Source organism: Pyrgilauda ruficollis, unplaced genomic scaffold, assembly GCF_017590135.1.
Source record: "Pyrgilauda ruficollis isolate IOZ18807 unplaced genomic scaffold, ASM1759013v1 scaffold11, whole genome shotgun sequence".
In the NCBI taxonomy this organism is placed as follows: domain Eukaryota; kingdom Metazoa; phylum Chordata; class Aves; order Passeriformes; family Passeridae; genus Pyrgilauda; species Pyrgilauda ruficollis.
The window spans coordinates 6,648,123-6,668,133 of record NW_024509210.1 but is presented as its reverse complement, the minus strand read 5'-3'; the positions used below and the strand labels follow the sequence as shown (position 1 = coordinate 6,668,133).

Here is a 20,011-nt window from a genome sequence, read left to right as displayed (position 1 = left end):
TTAGAAAACAAATTGTGTGGCATGCTTTGGTCAAGGAGAAAAGTACTACATTATCCATGTCAGTACTGGGAAATGCATAATGTATTTTTCTGAAGAAGTTGGGCTGACTGAGGAATTTTATTCTGTTTTACATTTGTCTGTAGACTAGAATCTGTTGTCCAGCAGTTTGATTGACTGATGCAGCTGCTGTTTGATATGCATCCAAATGTACTCTTTTATTTTGCACTTGTGTTATTATCCATAAATCTCTCAAGCCTAGGTAGCAGCAGCTGCACCAGCATTTGAATGTAAAATAATGTGTATTCTCTGTAAGAATGCAAAATCTCACACACAAAAGTAAAAAGTAAAGAGAAAGTGCAAAATTATTGGATGAGTTTTGGCATATCTGTCGATATTTAATAATATGTAGGCTCCTATATGTCATGAGTAATTTTTTTAAATTATACTTGGACTGTGTGAAAATTAACTTCTCAATGCCTCTGAAATGCCCAGAAAGAAAGTAATGGCTGCTGTACATTTTCATACATAGTTTTAGGGTTGGGAGGTCTTTCTTTCTTTTTTGAATCCCAAGTGATGCTTTTAGTGTCTGCCTTGGTTTGGTTATCTTGGCAGTGGATAGGATATCTAAGAACAAATGCTGGACTGGAAAGCTGGTCATGGATAGGCAGTAAGATGGAAACTACTTGGTGAGATAGCAGCTGTTTGTATCTGATTCCCTGTCCAGCTTCTGGTTGGCACAAGGAGAGGGACTGTTACTGAAAGATTTTATAAACCAACTCAGGGTTGTGGAAAAACATTTGACCCCTAAAACTATACAGAATTTCCCTGGAATCTGTCCTTAAATTACATGTGTGCATTGAGACTGAGTGCAAATCCTGCAAATGGGACAGAGTCCAGAGTTCAACCAACCCTATACAGAAATTCTGCTTTCATGAGACTTCTTTCCTGTCAAACCTATTGTGGTAGCTACTTTTTGGCCATTTTCAGAGTAGGCAATCTGGAAAATAAACTTGTATATTTCACATAGCAGGGTAACTTATAGGCTTTTCCTAGTTTGAATATACCAGGAAAATTAGGAGACTGAGAAATGAGCACAGCAGAGAAAATGAGGGCTGTTAGTGTATAAATATAAGTGTTGCTGCAAAGCACTGGATATGGATATGGAGTGTCCCATAAATTAGATGCTTATTGCTAATTGCCATTGACAGTACTTTTAAATTACTATACCAGTTTTCTGACTATAGTATATTAGTTTTAATCCAGTAATTTCTGATTTGACTGATTAATTTTGTGCTGCAAATATATTTTATGAAGTTTTAATTTGCTCACAAGAAATTTATTTCATATGGGGCTGTATGACTTTCCGAGATCATTTCTGCAGTTCGTGTGTGCTGTGCTGTCCTGTGGCTGAATGAGGAAATTCCCAAGCAAATTGGAAGCTTTGTAGGTCAGGTTGTGGAAGCAGTTTAGCTGCAGCAGCACAGAGCTCAGCAAAAGCCAATTAATTTGCCTGCTGTATAAATACTGGGATGCCTGCCCCTTCTCCCTAAAGAAGAAAAGCAATTTTGTCCATCTTCTACCGTCACAGGTGGAACTCTCACAGGTCCCCTTTCAACATAATTTACATGTATTATTCACAGCCCAGTTTCTTTACAGCCTGTCTTTATTGCATTATTCTGATGTGGTTTGAGTGCATCAGAAATCTAATGACAAAAGCACAAAGTTCAAGGTCAAAGAGGGTGTTTTGGCCCATGAGGATATCTTCAAAAGTAAATAAAGAATAAATCTAGAGCATAATGAATCTGCAGAACTTTTATCACCATAAAATCACTTCAGGAAAAGAACTGGGTTGCTGTCTTCCACAGACTTCTCTGTGAGTGTGTTAAACTTCCCTAATAAGCTTTTTTCATTATTGTCTAATTAAGTGAAGTGTTCTGTTCTCTTATTGCCCTTATGCTCTCAAAGCTCCTTTTAGTATCTGTGTTCAACATGCCCTTTAAGAAACAAGTTTGCTTGATTTTCTAGTCTTCCATGTAAGTCTCCATTCTGCATCATCTGTTGAAATCAAGGCTTTGTGTCGGTTACATATAATAATAACATTAATTTTGACCCAAGGGCTTAGCCAGAACTGAATCTTCTGTGAAATTAGCAGTTAGGAAAACAAGCTGGCAATACTTGGATATATTTGATACAGTTATGGTTGCAAAAGAAGGAGCAAATTCTCCTGTCTGAACAGAAGGAGGTTGTTCACAACTCCAGCACTAGGGCTGCCAGAGAGGTGCCTTTGTCATCATTTTTTCCTAGGCTCATACTCTGTCATATTGATCTCACTCTCCCTATAAGTGAAAAAAAAGCCAACCAGAATAGTTTTCTAACCTGTTTGTCTGCCTTTTTTTTATGTGCCGTATATCTGAGCTAAAATATAATGCTTTATTTAATCTGGTCATTTAAAAAAAGCCTATTAACGTCACCAAATCTTACAGTTGTGCTCTCAGATGGGCAAAATATCTCTCATTTCTAAATATCTGTGTCACTGCTGATTGATTTCCTTAATACACTTTGCACAGCTGTAGCAAATTACTATTTTTTTTCCTAACTCACACTTTATGCTTGTAAATGCTCTTGAAAAATCACTGAGAGCTCTGTGGAAGCTGCTATTGTAATAATTGTAACCAGTTGTATAAAATTATGCTGTCATGCTGTCTTTTCCAATTAAACTTATAACATTTTTGTATGGGATTTAAAAATCTATATAGTAAATTGGAGGGAATGGGTCCTTGACATTTCTATTAAAAGGCAAATTATATTTCTTCATGGCATAACTTGAGAAAAAAAACATGTAAGCAGCCAGCCTTTTTTTCTAAGATGAAAATGCACTAAAATATACCATTTAACAGTGAACTGCAGTCCAGAACAACTGCAAGGATTGTACCTTTCCATCACAAATAGCATCTTTCCCAGCTGCATTAAACACTCCCTCCCAGGGAAGGACCAGCACACAGAAATGTGATGTGCTTTACCTGCTGGTACCAGCACCTCCTGCTGCCCCGTGCTGAGTGTCCTCCAGGTTTCCTTTCTTAGCATTCCAAGTGAGAGTGGGGCAGTGGCTGACAAGGCCAGGCACAAGGTGTGGTATCCATTCTCAGGTTTCACTGTTCCCCCTTGAAGCAGGGGTGAGGTGGTGGCAGAGCAGAGCATCCTGACTCTGAAGCTTTAGCAAACCCTTAAAATGCCACTGCCACCTTTCTCCTACTAGCATGTGTAAAACACTGGGAAGCCACGTTTCCATGTCTGGGATTTTATACAAAAATAAACTGGAGCACAAAGAGAGAGCAGTCTGAATTCAATGGCCATGGGCAGAGAAAGCAGAAATTACCTCAACCTAGGAAAAGCAGTGAATGGGATACAAAGCTGTAGCCTCCTGTAACATTAACTTAGCTGAGATGGATGCTAATTAATCTCATTCATCTCACTCATCATGGTGGAGTTCGATTTGCATTATTATTCTTATGGTTAGTTTTCCCTTGTAGTCCATGTGTGTTTTATTTAGTAGTGTCCAGTTAGATGTAGTGTATTTTTAGTGAATGCATTTCATAGAAATAGCTTGCTCTCCCCCATCCCAGTTCTGGGGATGTCCAAAGGCAGAAACTGGGAAGAATGATGTTTGCTCAAGAGAGAAACATTTATCCTCAAAATGGCAATTTCTTAAGAAAGTGTTTATAAACAGTGTAAGTGTTTTGTTTTGGTTTACTTGGTTATTTTGCCCTGCAGTGTGTTTAATTTTGTTAAAAGCAGCCTAATGGGCTGTAAGAAAATGAAAATGAGCAATTGCAGAGCAGCCAATCAGGCTCCATCACAGTGACACTGACTTCAAGTCAGGCAGACTAGGGCTGTGTGTGTGTGTTTTTTTTTTATGGCATTTGTCATATCTGTCTGTCTTCAGACACTTATTAGAGATTCGTATATGAATCTGAGATTATCTTCTGGAAAGAAGGCTCATGTTGCAGGCCTCAATTCATATTAATTCTTCAGCAAGCATTTCTTTAGGTACTCTGACTGTTGTTAGGCAAGTATTTACCAACTCCTATGTAATTATTCTGCATATATTTAAACTTGCTGCAGTTGCAGACTGAACAGGAAAGAGAAGTCAGCGAGACATCAAAAATTTCTATTGTAAGTTGTCCAAGCATTTAAACAGCATTAGAAAAAATAACAAAAAGAAAAAAAAAAGAGAAATAAAAATGTATTTGTGTTATAATGTCTGTGCAGCAGTGTTTAGCACCTACACAAAAGACAGAGAAAAGCACAGCATACGACTGCATTTCTTGTATGCCTGTGTGTACATAACCTGTAATTACTGCAACGTGATTTTTTTAAAAAGTTGCTTTCAAAAGTGCAATCTTAAGACCTCTGTCTTGAGTTTCGTATTCCTTTCTAAAACCAAAATATTTTTGTTCTAGAAATTGTTCCTTGGTGCAGATCTTGGTTATAGGAAATAGTTAGATTTTAAGCTGTTTTGATTTACTTTATCTGTAAGTTGTCGCACAAATATGACGGGAACACATTTTCTCTACTACATTCTCTCTGGTTTGTAATTCAAGATAAAAATCTATTTAGTGGGGAGAAATTTCCTTCATAGGCAGAAGGGATTTAAGGAAAATCTCTGGCTTCACTGTGACAGTTTGCTGTGCCAGCCAGCACAGTCCTTGCTGCTCCTCTTTGGGTGAACTTGCACTTTTGGGGGCAGACCTGGTGTTCTCCTGTCCCGTGAGGAGTCTGACTCAAAGGCTCTGGTCACAGCTTGTTACCTCCTTGATGCTGTCAGTGGATGGAGGGTTTTGTGTCTGGTGATTCTGACAGCACCTATAGGTACATGATATATTTTTGGCTCTTTTAGGATATTGTACAGGAGTACAGGAAGTGGCGGTGGAAGCAGTGATCAGTTTTTTTATAAAGTATTTGAATGCCACTCTTTGAGTGAAATATTGCTGATCCAGTACAGTAATTGATAGATGTTCCAATGGCTGTCAGGAAATTGCAGCTGTATGGAATGATGGCCTGGGAAATATGTCAGAGATGTCATTGGGTCTATAAATACACCAAGTGGATAAATATAAAGGAAATATAAGAATGATTGAAGCTGAAAGATAATGTTTGTGCAAGAATGAATGGGTTTAAGTTGCTGCAGTGTAAATTTAGACTGAAAACCAAAGGAAAATTATTACACATTAGAAAAATCAGGTTCTGCACATTGGAGCTTAAGACAGGTTTAAGGCCTCAGCTGGGCAGCATAATGTGATCCTACAGGTGGCTCAGATGAGCTGCCTTTTGCCTTCTGCAGTTGCTGGATCTCCAAAGAAATTTCCCCCATGAGAGTTCAGGCTCCAGCTGTTCATGCCCTGCGAGCTTTCTGCTAATGCAGCTGTTGGGCAAAAGTAGGAGTAGACACTTCAGCAAAATGGAGCAAATATATGTAAATATATATAAATATATATATAAATGGAGCAAGGTGTCTGAGAGCTGACCTGAAGTACCTGTTAGGAGCAGGAACAGCAGTGTCAGGGAAGAACCAGCTGCAAGAGCACGAGGTGCTGCTAGACTGGGATAATTCATGCATGGCTGTTCTCCCATGCACCAGTAGCTGCGTGCAGGTGTTCCTGCTCCAGCCTGGCTGGACGTGTGGATGTGAGGTTTGGGGCAGGAGTCACTTGTCCCCACAATCTAGATGTTACACCAAAGAAATAAAGTTTTCAGGAGCACTTAAGAGGTATGAATCTGAGATGACTGGTTGCCAATTTGAAAGTGACTTTAACTTTGTTTTACAAATGTAAAGGTATTGAGATTTTTTTACAAAGGTATTTAGGTGCCCAAGTTTGTTTTTAATCATGTGTTAAGCTCTCTTTTCTGTTTTATTTAAGGGAAGAAAATCTCTAATCCTCAATGGGAAGGGAATTTGGCAAATGAGAAATAGAGACAGCTGGTTTTTCAGTTTAAAATATTCTTGAAAGGGCACAGCTGCAGAATAAAGAAAGGGACAGCAGTTTGCAATGGACAACTGTTTTCCTTTGAGGGAAAAGTGTTGCTGCTGCTGACAGTGTTCTGTGATATTACAAGTTACTGAATTCTTCACAAAACTACTGAATTCTTCATAAATATGTCTGGAGAAAAAAACACTTTATTTTTATCTGCATACTAGGTAGAAGTAATGGTTTTATAGCAAAGTAGGAAGTACTTTTTCATTGGTGCTGGGGTATTTACTGATCCTTTATAAGGTTACTCAGAAATGTAAATACCTGTTGCTGCTGCTGTTGCCATCTTAAGCAGCAGTACAGTCCCTTGTTTCACACTGATTTCAGACCATATTTGAATTAATGGACTGAGGAAGCAATAGGATGGGATTGTTGTTCTGTACAGCATTCTAGGGAAAAGGAGTGCTTCTGGTAAATGTGATGAGTGGAACAGCTGACTGGGAAGATCTGCAGTCAGAGTCCCAGAAAATACAGATAATAGAGATAATTTTCCAGAGCCTTGCAGCTCCTAGGAAAAGTAATATTTCTCTTTCTTTGAATATTCCGGAAAAGGGAGGATTTGGATCAGTAGAATATTCAAGAGCGCTGTTTTCTGCTATTTTCCGACCCAGCCATGTTCCAAAGCAAGAACACCTCAGCAATCTGATTAATGAATTTGGTTAGAGTGATGCAGGTGGAATCTGCTCACTGAACACCAACCTTAGGCTGCCTGGCGTCTCCTTGCCATTGTAAGGGGACTTGTCTTTCTAACTGGTTATAACACCTTTGTATCCCCTTCACAGCCCTGCCACAGATGTGTAGCTAGAGAAAAAAAAGAGGTGACAGCTGGACTTGCTGATTTTGAAACTATATACAGGCAAAATAAAATAAATTTTAAAAAAATAATTATACTCAGTTTAGCACACGCAGTTTCCCAAGCTTGCTGTGAAATCATAGTTTTTCATCTCAGGTCAGCAGCAATTCTGCTTCAGTGGGGTTTGGAGCAGAGACTGGAAAATTGTGCTGCTAAACTTTGGCACCTTTTCCCCATCTTTTAGGTTAATTTTCCTTCTGATCTTATTCGCTACCTGAAATTGCGAGCCTCAAATATAAATCACAGCAGAAGTGTGTCTTTGTCTCTTTTCCCTTCACCATGTCGAGCTTTGTGAACAGATTACAGTGTGTTTCACACCTTTATGACTGTTTCTTCTGTAATAATGCCATTGGGAAAAAATGGGATTTTTCATGGAGGATTCCAGCACAGCAGCCATGGTCTTGTCAATTGTGAGGTCACTTGCCAGTTTTGCCTCAATTTAGCAGGCTAAGTTGGCAGATAAAATGCAAGTCCATTTAACCCACCTTATTGTCAATGTTACTCTATTCCTAAATGAATGAATTCACAATGCACCTTCATCTAAGAAAAATAAAAATGTTCAGAGGTAGCAGGATTTCTTGTTTTCTTTCTGCAATGCTGATATATTACATATTTCTCTTGTAATTTGAAAGCATTTTCTTCTCTTTGGGTCCCACACACCCTTTGGTTTTCTGCCTTGCTAAGAAAATAAGACCTTTCAGTACAATATTCTGTGTTTCTGCTAGAAATATCTTGTAGAGTTACCTAGAGATTTTATTGGAATTTACATGTAAGACGCAATAATTCTTACTTTGTGACCATAGACGTGTGATTTCTCGGAGTCTGACATTTTAAGGGGCAAATCCTATTTCATGTGGGTAGCACATTATCCAAAGACTGTACAAGTTGTAGATGCTGCAGTGTTCATTCATTTTCCTCTTGTACAGGCCTTGGTTCAAAATTCATTTACCTCTCATGAAAAAGTGATTTCCATACTCCTGGCTCTACCGATGATAAGGAAAAGAAAAAGAAACCCAGATGTTTTCTATGTTTGTATTTACGTTTTAGCGATATAAATGCTTTGGGCAGCACAGGGACAGGCAGCTGTTGTGTTTTAGCTGTGCCTGGGATTTCCCTGCCCTCTGCACCCGTGGGTGCCCTGCTCTGGGGTTGTGGTAGCACTGGGTCAGTTCTCTCTGCCTCACCCATTTGCAGAGCTCAAGAGTTGCTCAAAGGGTGAAGGAAGGAGCAGAGATGGAGCCAGGCAAGAAAAAAAAAAAAAAAAAAAAAAAAAACAAAACAAAAAAAACCCAACCAAATCTGCAAATCTAAGCAGGTTATAACATTATTTCTATTTTCTACACTCTTCTACAAAACTAATTTGCTTGCTGACACATCTAGTTTGTTGTAGTGGAAAAGAATACAGACCTTCCTTTTGCCCTGCTTTTCTTTGTCAAAATAATTTATGCCCTAGTATTAAGGTCTTATAAGGGGAACATTGTATTCAATACTCTTAAGATCTAATTCAGAGTAAGGTAAAGTGTCTCAAACCTGGAAGGGAAAAGATCTTTGATGGGTGAATGTTCTCTGAGATTTATTGGGAGCCATTAAATTCTTTGAGGCACCTTAAAGTTTGTGGAATGGAGATGAAAGGAGAAGAAAGAAAACAAGTGCACTTTGATCATCTGAAGGTGAGGTTTTACTGAGGTATCTCACAGGAGACAGGCCATAGGAGCTCTTTCAGTCTTCTGAAGTCCTAAGTTGCATGTTCATCTAAGCCACTTTGCCTAGATTTAAATAGTAGGTTGTGTTTATGAAGGTGGTGGAATAAATTTCCCCCCTTTTTGCTCTTTTTTTGTCCCGTGCTGGTCTGTGTGGGGTGCTGCAGTAGTGGTGAGCTGGCCTCAGGGCCAGGAGTGCTGCAGGCGTCAGCACAAGGCACCATCCTGGTGGTGCCAGCTTGCATCTATCTGTGCACAGGCAATTCATTTGTTTGAATGGCTCTGAGAGAGCAGTTACACTCCATGAGTTTAATATTTCTATATATGGGGCCCTTTGGCACCATTCTCACATTATATTCCTAACAATTAATTGCAGTGCATCCCCATATACAAATGAGGGCAAACAGCAGCTTTCATTTTGCAGCTCTCGCTGTAGGTGATTTTGGGTTGTGTGCACATCATACACTTTTGTTCCAATATGCTATTTTTTTATTGCTGGTGATAGCTGCTAATGATTCTTTTTATCACAGCTCTGTCTGCTTTAAATCTCATGGATGAGTCATAGTGTTCATGCCAAACATTAATGATTTCAGACCACCTTTGTTATGGGTATTTATAGTAGTTAATGCTCTAATGTAGTCATGGTAGTAAAGGATTTGAACCCTTAACAATGTTCAAACAGATAAGCAGTTAAGTAATTTTCTCATTGTTTCTTACATATCTGAAGTCATAAATTCATGGCTTGCATCTAAAATTACACAAGATGCTCAGACTCTGAGGAAAAGCATTTCTTGCCATTCATTTTTGCTGCTACTTGGTTGTTTACATTATTAGCTAATCACTTCTAAGCAGAATATATTCCCATAAGCAAGGCAGGATAGGCATGGCAGAAAGCCATGATTGCATTTGCATGACTGCATGGTATGGGACATTATTTGTTACCCTGTCTGTGGGGTTGTAAACACACATTGGTCTGATGTTGTCAGGATATGTGTGCCAACACCCATTGTCAAATCCCAGTGGCGCATTTGAACTGTTACAGCTCCAGGTAAGAGAGACATTTCCTTGGTGCCTTGCTACCTCAGCTCTGTAGCTTTCATATCTCAAAAAATACCTGTCTCTCAGTTGAAAAATGACATTTCTGACACGGTGCTCTGTGCGCCACAGAGCTTTGTCCAAGTCACAGTGCTTCCCCATCAGGCCTGCCTTGCTATTGATTAGCTTGAACAAATCATCCTCAGATGTCAAGAAAACATTTTAGCTTAGAGGAAAACAGAGCTCTTCTGCTCCCGTCTTCTGATTGGGGTTTGATGTCATAAACAAGCTTGACAATTGCCAGTGTATTTCTGTTAGGACTGCTCATGCAGTGCATCCACCTCAAAAGACTGAGTTTGGCAAAAGCATCTGGTAGGTGACTTAAGAGAGCACTCAAATTTGAGTACTGAAGCAGTCTGTCCTTCAAGAAGCCTTTTTATGAATCTGAAAGCACTCTATGGCAAAATATTCACCTCACATGTCTGTGTTTACTTACCAGCTTTAAATAAAATATTTCCATGGAATCACAGAGTTCTTGATAGAAATTTTTCAGCTAGCAAAAAGAAACCAAAAAATGTAGTTTCTCTAGTACTTATGCATACTTGAACTTTTGTCTCTGTTATATTTAATACCACAGAGAGCATGAATGCAGAGCAAGCTGTGCTGTGTGTGTGCATGGCTTGCATGCATGGACAACAAGAAAATATGCAGCAGCTTTTCAAAAGAAACCACAATGCTATAGTTGAGCTATAAAATTATTAGAGGGGCTTAGCATTGAAAAAAGGAGAGATGTGCCCAGGTCAGTTCCCTGCTATATATTTTGTAGGCATGGGAGCATTTTTGTGAACTGTCATTCTGTGTTTCCTCCTTTGAATCGTAAGATATGTTGGACAAAGGCTGTGTTTTCTGATAAAGTTCACTGCAATAGTCTTTCAAACTTTCAAGTATGTATCCCTGGGAAATTAAAAGGAATAACAAGCAGGAGTGATGCTAATAGGGCAGATCTGTATAGCTGAGAACAACCTCTTTCAAATCAAAGCCTTTTAAGCACCCCACACTTGTGGGTTGCTGGATCTGAGGCATAAAGGCACTTCCATGCCTGGTTTCCTAAAGAAAGGACTCAGTTAATTTGGAAGAGCATTGGAGGTCTTGGATAAACTTGTGATGGTTCAGGAGGGCGAGTTGAAAGACTCCTGACACACAGAAGTACTTCCCCATAAGACAGTAAATTTGATAAAAATTTGATAAAATTTTAGTGAAAACTTCATGTTCCTGTATTGTCTTCTGAGCCTGTAGCACAGAACTGCTGGAAATGAGGCTCAGAAATGCAGCAGCTTAGCCCATGTGTGAAGAACATGCACAGAGTAATTGGAGTAAGCTTAAGTAATTCTCTTTCCTCATCCTAAATTATTTAAAATGAAGCAACATAAGAAAGTGTACAGCAAATATAGCTGTTATTGTCAAAACTGGATTCCTAAAGAAAAGTAGATTCCCAAATCAACATACACAAAAAACAGCATCTTTCTAAAAGGTCTGGGTCTCTCAAATTCTTTACTGCAAATCTGAGACCAGCTATTTAGGCAACAAAGTATGGATATCAACAAATATGTCAACTTTGTTGTCATTGGAGATGTACAATGCACAGCTTCTAAAACCTTCAGTTAATATTGTAAAATCTTGGTGTAAACACCTGCATTCTGCTTCTGCCTGTTTATTTTTTGACTGCAGTAGAACTAAATTACTTGAAACATTAGGGAATAGGGCTGTAGGTTGGTTTTTGGTTTTTTTTTTCCCCACGAAATTATGTACATTCGTTATTCTGAAGTTGAAGAAAGTAATTAGTTTAAGAAATTGACAGAAACCTACGAAATTTTCTATGCCTTTAGAGAGCAGTAAACAGGATTGCATCTGAAACATTTTCTTGTAGTAGGCAAGTGAAGGACAGCTTAATGATCTGTGGAAGGAATAAAGTAACATTTAGCGTGAAAAATGTTTATTAAATGTCATATGTTCATAAGATGAGGGAGCTATTACCAATTCATTTAATGTTTCTGTGAGGCTGGTTATATTTTACAGACCCATATTACCAAACATCCATTTGGAAATAATAGTGCAAAAATCCCTGTAGTAATTTCTAAGAAGCTCATAGGCTTATCCCACTTTAACAGACATTTTGTGTCACTTATTTAACCAGAACAGGATTTTTTCACCTACAGAATACTGCAGTCAGGTGAAATCTTTTACACCTATGGCAAGATAAATAATGTAATTCATACACATGGTTCCAAAAACTTTCCAGATCTGGAAAGTGTTTTGGAAGTAATGAATGTGCTTTTTGGGTTTTGACCATAAATATGATTCCACTTCCCTCCTCTATTTAGCTTTATGAGACTTTGTTGCAACATAGCTGGGAAAGGACAAGTTTTGCCAGTGTAAAGGTTGGCATTTCCAAAGGACTCTGCATCACTAATCGTGCTAATTGCAACCGAAATTCACTGGAAGTGCTTAGTGACTGAGAACATCTAAGCTCAATGTAGATAAATGCATTCAAACCCATTTTCCAGCACTCCTGCAGATAAAGACAGGTCCATCTGCAGAGGCAGCATGATTCCACTGTGCAGACCTGGGGCAGGCTTGAGAGGCTGGACCAGGATTTCAGGCAGGACAAGTCTGGGCTCTGCGGGAGCTCTTGTGTTAATGAAATGACACGGATGGATAGAAGAATATGTTTCTCCATAGCCCAGTTCTCCCAGTGGTTCCTCACTTGTGACAGTGCTGCAATCACCTACCTTGCAGCTGAGACTGTGGAACAAATGCAGTCATTGGCATATCTGTTGTGCAAGCCCAGGAAAAGATGGAGATGAGGAGATGAGAAGCTCATCATGCAGTCATTGGCATATCTGTTGTGCAAGCCCAGGAAAAGAGTTCAGAATTGTAGAAGTAGGTCACAAAGCTACACCAGTGTTCTGTTTTTGTGTGGTCCTTAGCACAGTCAGAAAACCTGGTATGTGGGGTTGGTCTTTTAGATGGGAATGTAAAATGGATGTGGTATGTGGAGCCTGGAAAGGCAGGGGTGGGAAAGAAACTTCAGAGGAGATGAGAAGCTTTGGTAAGGAACTGGATTATAAAAAAAAAAATTACATTTTTTGCAATTACAGTGGTAACACAGGTTTATTGATCTGTCAAAACTGCATAATATCAGAGAAACCTTGATTTTTCTGGGAATATTTGTCAGACTCATTGGTTATAGTAGCTTATGCTGATGTCAGTAATCAAGTAACCAGACTGTAATGTGCAATGTTTACTGCAGGCTCGTCGTGCCGGGGGAGGTTGATCTGACAGTGATCACACAGGTTTATCATTTCCCACATATATTTAGAGCAAACCTCATAAATAATCTTGTCACCATCAGCTATGAGGTCTATCAGGCAGCTTCATTTACATTTGACACTTTTCACAGAAACAGGATTACATTTTTAGCAAATACAGTAAGAAAGCATCTCCCAGTTGTCTGACTGGAGACAAAGTGTTTTGTGTGGACATCCTGTTTACTTGCTGGTACTCTGGGATGAATTGAAGTCCTTGTATGTGTTGAACACTTGTGTTGATTTATGAATGCTAAGAAAATCAGTAAAAATGTGTCTCAATATAGCAGCAGCATTTAATATCTATCTGCTTCCTCATTGCTGAAAACAACGGGTTATTCAGGGAGAAATAAAACTGCTTCATTTGTCTGACACCTGATGATAAATATTTTGGCCTGAGTCTGATAAAACTCTTAAATACATTCTGCAAGTGCTGAATAAGTTTAAAAATATAATATCAATAGGCTACTCACTGATTTGAAATTAGATATGTTTATTTCTTCTGCTGAATTTATAGCTATAGTAGTAAAAATTAATCAGTGCTGATTTACAGTACTGTGAATATCAGTACAGATTGCTTAAGTTGCTTGGTGAGACTAAGTCCTTTCCATTAATATCCAACATAGTGCCTCAAAGGGAAGTAACTGACTTTATTAGCTGCAGAGATAATTTAAGATCTTAAAAATTAATTGGAAAGAGACAAGCTTAATCCTCTTGAGTCTGCATGCTGCAGGTGAGGTAAATAGTTGGAGTTTCCAAGTTATCTTGCACCTGAAGGTGGGAGCATTGCTATTATTTATTTGCAGAAGCTAGAAAGTCTTTCCACCTCTGCAATGAAAATCACAGCCACGGGCTTTAGTCATTCAAAGGAAAAGAAAATCAATAGTTTATTCCATTATTCAGCACTTTGTATAATTTATATAACAAGAGGTTTTGATGGATGTTTTAAAGTTTTTCTTGCTTATGGAATTGATAGTGGGTGAGGGAATCCTGTGGACCCCTCCTAGGCTACGTTATAAATCTTTCCACAGCCAAGCAAATACTCACAGCAAGCCTAGGGTTTTTCCCTTCCTTTGTATTTTTTTTTTTCTTTACAAATAAATGGATAAGGCAATTAACCTTTACATTTTGTCTTAAGTATTTACTTTTGTACATTGAGGACTTCAAGGACTTAACTGCATCTTTGCAAATTGGGAATGTAAATGTTCTTTCATTGTTTACACTGGGAATCTAGCAGATTGTGAAATTTCTTTCATAGATTTATTGCCTTCTTTCTAAGTTATCATTTCTTCAACTGTCATTTATAATTTCATCAAAAACAGACCAAGTGTCTTGTAAGGGATGTGTGGATGTATGATTTTCATTATTATGTCTAGACATAGATGGAGCAAATCACCAAAATATTCTGTATACTTACTATTACACCAGTTAACGTGTGGTGAATAGCCTACCTGTTCCCAGGGAAATTTTTCAGCTGGAAAAATTTTAGTAGTCCTGTTTATCAGAGAGGGTAAAAGGAAGGTCCCAGTATTAGCTGATTCAAGATAATTCTCAGGATTTAGTTTGAACCATTTTTAAATGTCTCAAAGAGGGAAGTTTCTGCCATGTGTTTCAGTGAAGATATTTTTAAAAAATCAACAGCTGAATTAATTTGATTTTATTACTCTGATTCCCCTGAACAGCTTCAATCAGTTTTCCTACCCCACCAAGCATTTTCAAGAGTACTTTTGTGCAAATTAATTACAGAAACTAATTACTAGAATTTCTCTGAAGCAAACAGCAAAATCAAATTTTGTGCTCTTTAATAACTGAGATTTTAAAAATGCAGTATTACATGTGGTTGCATTTTCTTTTTGATGTTAAAAAAAGCCCAACAAAACAACCAAATTCTGAGAGCATTGGTCAGTTTGCTCATGAGGAGAGAATATAGAGGCAGTGAACCCTTCCTACTGGATAGACAAATCCCTCGTCCCATTACTCTGTGTGCTCACACGCAGAATGAGGCACCAAAAACAATATGCTTCAAAGAAACCCTGTAGTTTCATATATATATGTCAGTAACTGATTATGAGTTTTGCTTCATTAGGTATACAAACAGGCTGATAACCATGTGCTGCCCAACATCACAAAGCACAATGGATAAGAGAGCAGCAGTTTATCTTCAGGTAGTGTCCTCATCGAGCTGCTTTATGAATGGAAGGATTTTCAGGACTTTATTTCAGACCAAGTTTTATTGGTCTAATACTTAAAAGTAAAATTTAGTCCTGTTCCTTCCAGACAGATAATCTGTTCAGAGTACTTGAGCTGTCCCAGGGTAGCTCCCAGCATATTATCATGTTGCATTTTGTGGTCAAGGCAATCATCTACCAAGGACAATTTAACAACTCTTATGAGTTTATTTGAAGCGATAAATTTCATTTGCAGAGGAAAATACTTTGCTGTTGCTCTGATTTCCTAAAGCTGTCTTTATGCCAAAGTCAGCTTGTCCTTAGAAGAGGTTAAAATGTCTGTAGAGGTTTATAATGGGTACTTCCATGTCCATGATTTTTCAGTTAGATTTACATGTTGAGTTTATATTTCTGTTCATACTGTTAATATGGCTAAGAAAAAAGCTGCAGCAAACCACAATCCAGACACAAGGCAGTATGTTGTTTTGTGGAGCACTAATAAATTAATCCATTAGTGACTGCAAATTTATTTTGTCTCGTCCTCGTTATCAAGTATTCACAGGTGTGTATGTGTTTAGACAGTATAAATTAAAAGGGCTTTAATACTAGCAACACATTACCATAGTGCCAGGATCATAAAGCACAGTGTTTTTCCCACATCACCATGAAAATGGAGAAATACTGATAAAATAAAAAATAAAAGTGAATAATCTTTCTATCTGAGAAATATATTAGTTTCTAAGAACATAGCAATACCAGAAAGAAAGAAGAAACCACAATAACAAAAGTAAAATACAGACACATTATTTGGTTAATGACCCCATCTTGTGGAGCAGCGCCCACGCTTCAGCACATTTATAGCTCTCATATGCATTTTTTTTTTTTTACCAGAGTCCATTTCTTGATGGTGAATTACTTGGCATTGCACTTGCTGTGTCCAGGGAAGTGCTCTGCAGGCAACTGATCATCCGTGCAGCATGGCTGTGCAGCAATAGAGCAGTTCTTTGTCACACCGTGAATTGCCAGGGTCAATACTTCACATTTTAGTGTTTGGTTCAGTCTCAGGTCACCACCACAGCTCACATCCCCCACCAGCCCTGCCGGTTATTTCCTGCTGCTGTGTGTCTCTCACATGGACCTGCTGGGAGACTTTCTTGCTGTTGTTAAGAGGGGACAAAGCCATCTCCAAAGCTGGAGCTGCTGATTTGCACCACAGCAGTGCCAGCGAGAGCATTCGCTGGGCTGGTGCCTGGTCACCAAGGGGCAGTGATGGCCATAACCACCGTGTGCTGCCTTGCCAGAGTTACCATTTCCTTGTTTTCTGTTCCCAAATAGCTGCTCACAGAGCTTGCTGAGCTACTACTTGACTGGCAGCTTGGATATTTCATTGTAAAGGTTTATCCCACTGGACATCCTTTTATCGTAATCTGGGGAAATCAGCTCTGTCAGCAATATATATTATGTTGGTTGCTGAAGTTGTGTGTGCATGAGATATTAAAAATAAATCACCTGACATGTTTCCACCCTTTCCAGCTGAACATGTTTCCCAGGAAGGCTCCATATATCCTTGATTCTCACTTAAGTATAAGCCACTCAAATATGAACTGAAATGCCTTTTTTCATCTTTTTAAAGGAAAGGTATTTTTTGTATCTACTTTTTGAGAAAGTGGTTTTTAACCATATTGGTGAACTCAAAGGGAGAACTGTAGGTTGCAAATGGAAAACAGGTATAGAAGGTGTGTAGCCAAGCTAGGAAAGAAGAAATTTTTTTTTCAGTTGTTCTGCATAGACTTAATTAGACAATACTATATGATCTTCTGCCATGTGCCAATATCTTTAGTTCCTTGGAGACCAGATTATGGTGCTTTGATCTCTGCTATCGTTTTTTCGAGTAAGGAATTTTCAACTGCATTTTGACCTGATTTACAGAAGGATGCAAAGGTGTGAATTGCATGTAGATAACATTTGCAAATTTCACAGGTACAGAAAATTAGATGGGGAGAAAAGCTACAAATCTCTGTAGATACAGTATGTTTGATGCACTTTTGATATATCTGATCTCATACTTTTATAAAAATTACATTTTTATAAAAATTTACATTCCTGTCAGATGTACTAGGGATGTTTGTACGTGATACTTGAGTGTGTATCTCTGTGAGTGCAAGAACACAGATTAGAAGATAGATATGTGGAATACGTATGATTGTGAGTTATGTATTTTCAAAAGGAAAATTTTTCTCATTTGTCACTAAACTTGCATAATGTGCCTTTCCTAACACCATGCTAACAAGGTATTTATGCCATATACCATCATCTTGCGTTCTTTGCTTTTGAAGTGCATGTTTTGCCTTCTGCATGAAAATAAAATGTGGAGTTTATCAGCTGTTCTAGAGATTTGTATGCTAAGTGAAAAGAGCAAGCTGATGCTCTGTGCCTTCTCCTGGGTGGATTGAAAGGGTGCAAAAGGGGAAGAATTCCCAGCACTTTCAACAGAAACCCAAATATTCCATGATCTCATCACAGATACCAGAGTTGGCAATAATATGAAGTGTTTAAACTAACTTATGTTGGAAAATCTTTTAGCTTTGCTATGTAGTTCTTGGAGGACTCTAATTCATTATGTAAGAAAAGTGCCCTGAAATGTTTAGAAGTAATTCAGTCAGACTGGTAATTCAGTCAATATTCTAAAAGTGTTAAGATTTCTGCTTCACTTTGAGATGTCTTGAAATTATTGCATCCTGTCTGTGTGATGGCCAAGTTGGGAATGTGGCTTCTCTCTTTGCTGCTGTCAGATTTTGGTGTGCAGCAGAGACCAGGTAGGAGTCACGTTGGGTGCAAGGGTGGCTGCTGTGCTGTGCTGGGAGCTGCCAAACTCCGTGAAAGCCTTCCATTCATCTCTTTAGGTTTGGGTCCCTGTCAGAGGAAATGAAAGAAAGAACCTTGTCTAACTAAGGACAGTGGTTAGCAGCTGGAGAGAGCAGTTCAGGAGGATGGGAAGATGAAGTCCCTTTGGGTAGCTGCCTTGAACATAAAGCCAAATATAAAGGCATTCATTTCCTACCCCAAATACATGTCCCTTCATGTGACAGCTGAGTGCCCTAAATTCCACCTTTGAGGGTCAGAGTTGTGCCTTTGTTTTGGACCTGACCCCACACTGTTCTGCAGCACTGCCATATCAAGGTAAATTTATATTGTACTCTGTTGCTAACATTTCTGTTTCTTTTCTCTTTTTTCTTTTACATGCTTTCATGAGTATAGCAGACCATTTAGGAATTGAATTCATGGGTAAGTTTTAACTTCTCTTCCTTTCAATTGCTCAGATTTATCTTGGTTCCTTAGTCCAAAGAACATGAAAGTTAATGGGAAGACTCCCATGACCTCCACCTCTGGGTTTTGGGTTGGGTTCCTTTTATATTTGCCTATTACATTTGAAATTATATGAAGGTTTAATTTTTTCTCTTGTCCACTGCTATGGAGCTTAAAACCTACATAATGATGTTTTAGTATTTCATTGGTATTTAATGAAACATAGCATAAAGGTTATGTGACCATATAATCTTGAGGAACAGTATTTTATATGTGATTTTAGGGTAGAGTGACTAACTTCTTCATGTAGAGTAAAGTAAATTTTAAATCAGATTTTTTTTTCTTTTGTTAAGAATTTGTTGTTAATTACAATATTAAATTTAACTAGGTTTAATAAGAAACATCTTATTAAAGAAAATTCTCTCAAATCAGAGAAATACTTTTAAGAAAAAAAAATGCATCATTCTGTGAAAAAGTTAAATTGGTTAGAAAAAAGGCTAAAAATAGAGTGAATAATTTCTCCTTACAATTTTGGAAAGGAAGGTAACGTTCTGTTGGCTCAGCTGCAGCTCTGATGTGTTCAGAGCCTCATGGAATGACAGGCTTAACAGATCACCTCTCAGCTGGTGATCTTCAGACTTGAGGAAGCTGAGATCCATCTCTAACGGTTAGTGGTCCTTTGTGTAAGAACAGCTTGCATAAACCATTAAATATGAATGAAAACACTATAATAAAAAGCATTCAAATTCCTATTGAAGTCACAAAACAGTTACTTTTAATATGCTCTTTCCCTGTGTTAAATTTTACTTGATTTTTTAGATTTTATAATTAAGAGCCTTATAGCTTATTGATTTTAAGTTCCAACTTGGGTATTTTGTTGACCAGTAAATTATAAATTGTCAAGAACCCAATATGGTGATGAATATTAACTGCATGGCAGGCTGCAGGAGCAAGAGGAGAGCCAGCAGGTTCAGGGATTTTGTCCTACTGCTTTTGGATTTGTGCCAATCCTAGGGCGTTGTTCTCTCTAGGGAACTGGTTCATGAGGTCCAGAAGTTTTGGTTTTCACTTCACTTTATGTGAGGCTTGTAAAATGCCAGTGGAATTGATGCAAGTGTCTTCAAAGCCTTAGTGGACAAGCACAGCTGGGGAATGGTTACTTGAAAGGCTCTGAATATATTCTGCTTTTCCTGCTTAACTTAAATTGTGAGCAGCAGTCTTGAGGCATAAGTTGAAGGACAAGCATATATGTGAAAGAGGATAAGGAGTATAAATACATGGAATGCCTTGAGTGAACCTTTCTGTAAGAAACAGGAAAGTGTAACCCGAGAGGCAAAGCTGAATTATTTTAATTTTGTTTTGAGACTTTCCGTTTCCTTTTTTTTTTTTTTTTTTTTTAAGACATCTCTTTAAGGCATGAATAAACCAGTCCCTGAAATCTTGGCTCAAAATCATCCTCTCATATGAGTAGCTCTCAGATTTTTTTTTTTTTGTTTAATATTGGAGCAGATCCTAATGGCATAAAAATTAATGAAATCTTCTGTCTCAAGCCTGA

The 20,011-nt window shown here is 38.2% G+C and overlaps 1 protein-coding gene across 1 annotated transcript in view; it reads left to right on the top strand.

Annotated features, from left to right (window-relative positions):
- The window catches only part of NRG3 (neuregulin 3), a 386,078-nt gene that overhangs the window by 304,939 nt on the left and 61,128 nt on the right, over positions 1–20,011 (top strand). The window contains exon 4 of the mRNA XM_041474686.1: positions 18,409–18,435. Coding sequence (XP_041330620.1) covers positions 18,409–18,435 — 27 coding nt within the window. The remainder of the gene's footprint in view (positions 1–18,408; positions 18,436–20,011) is intronic.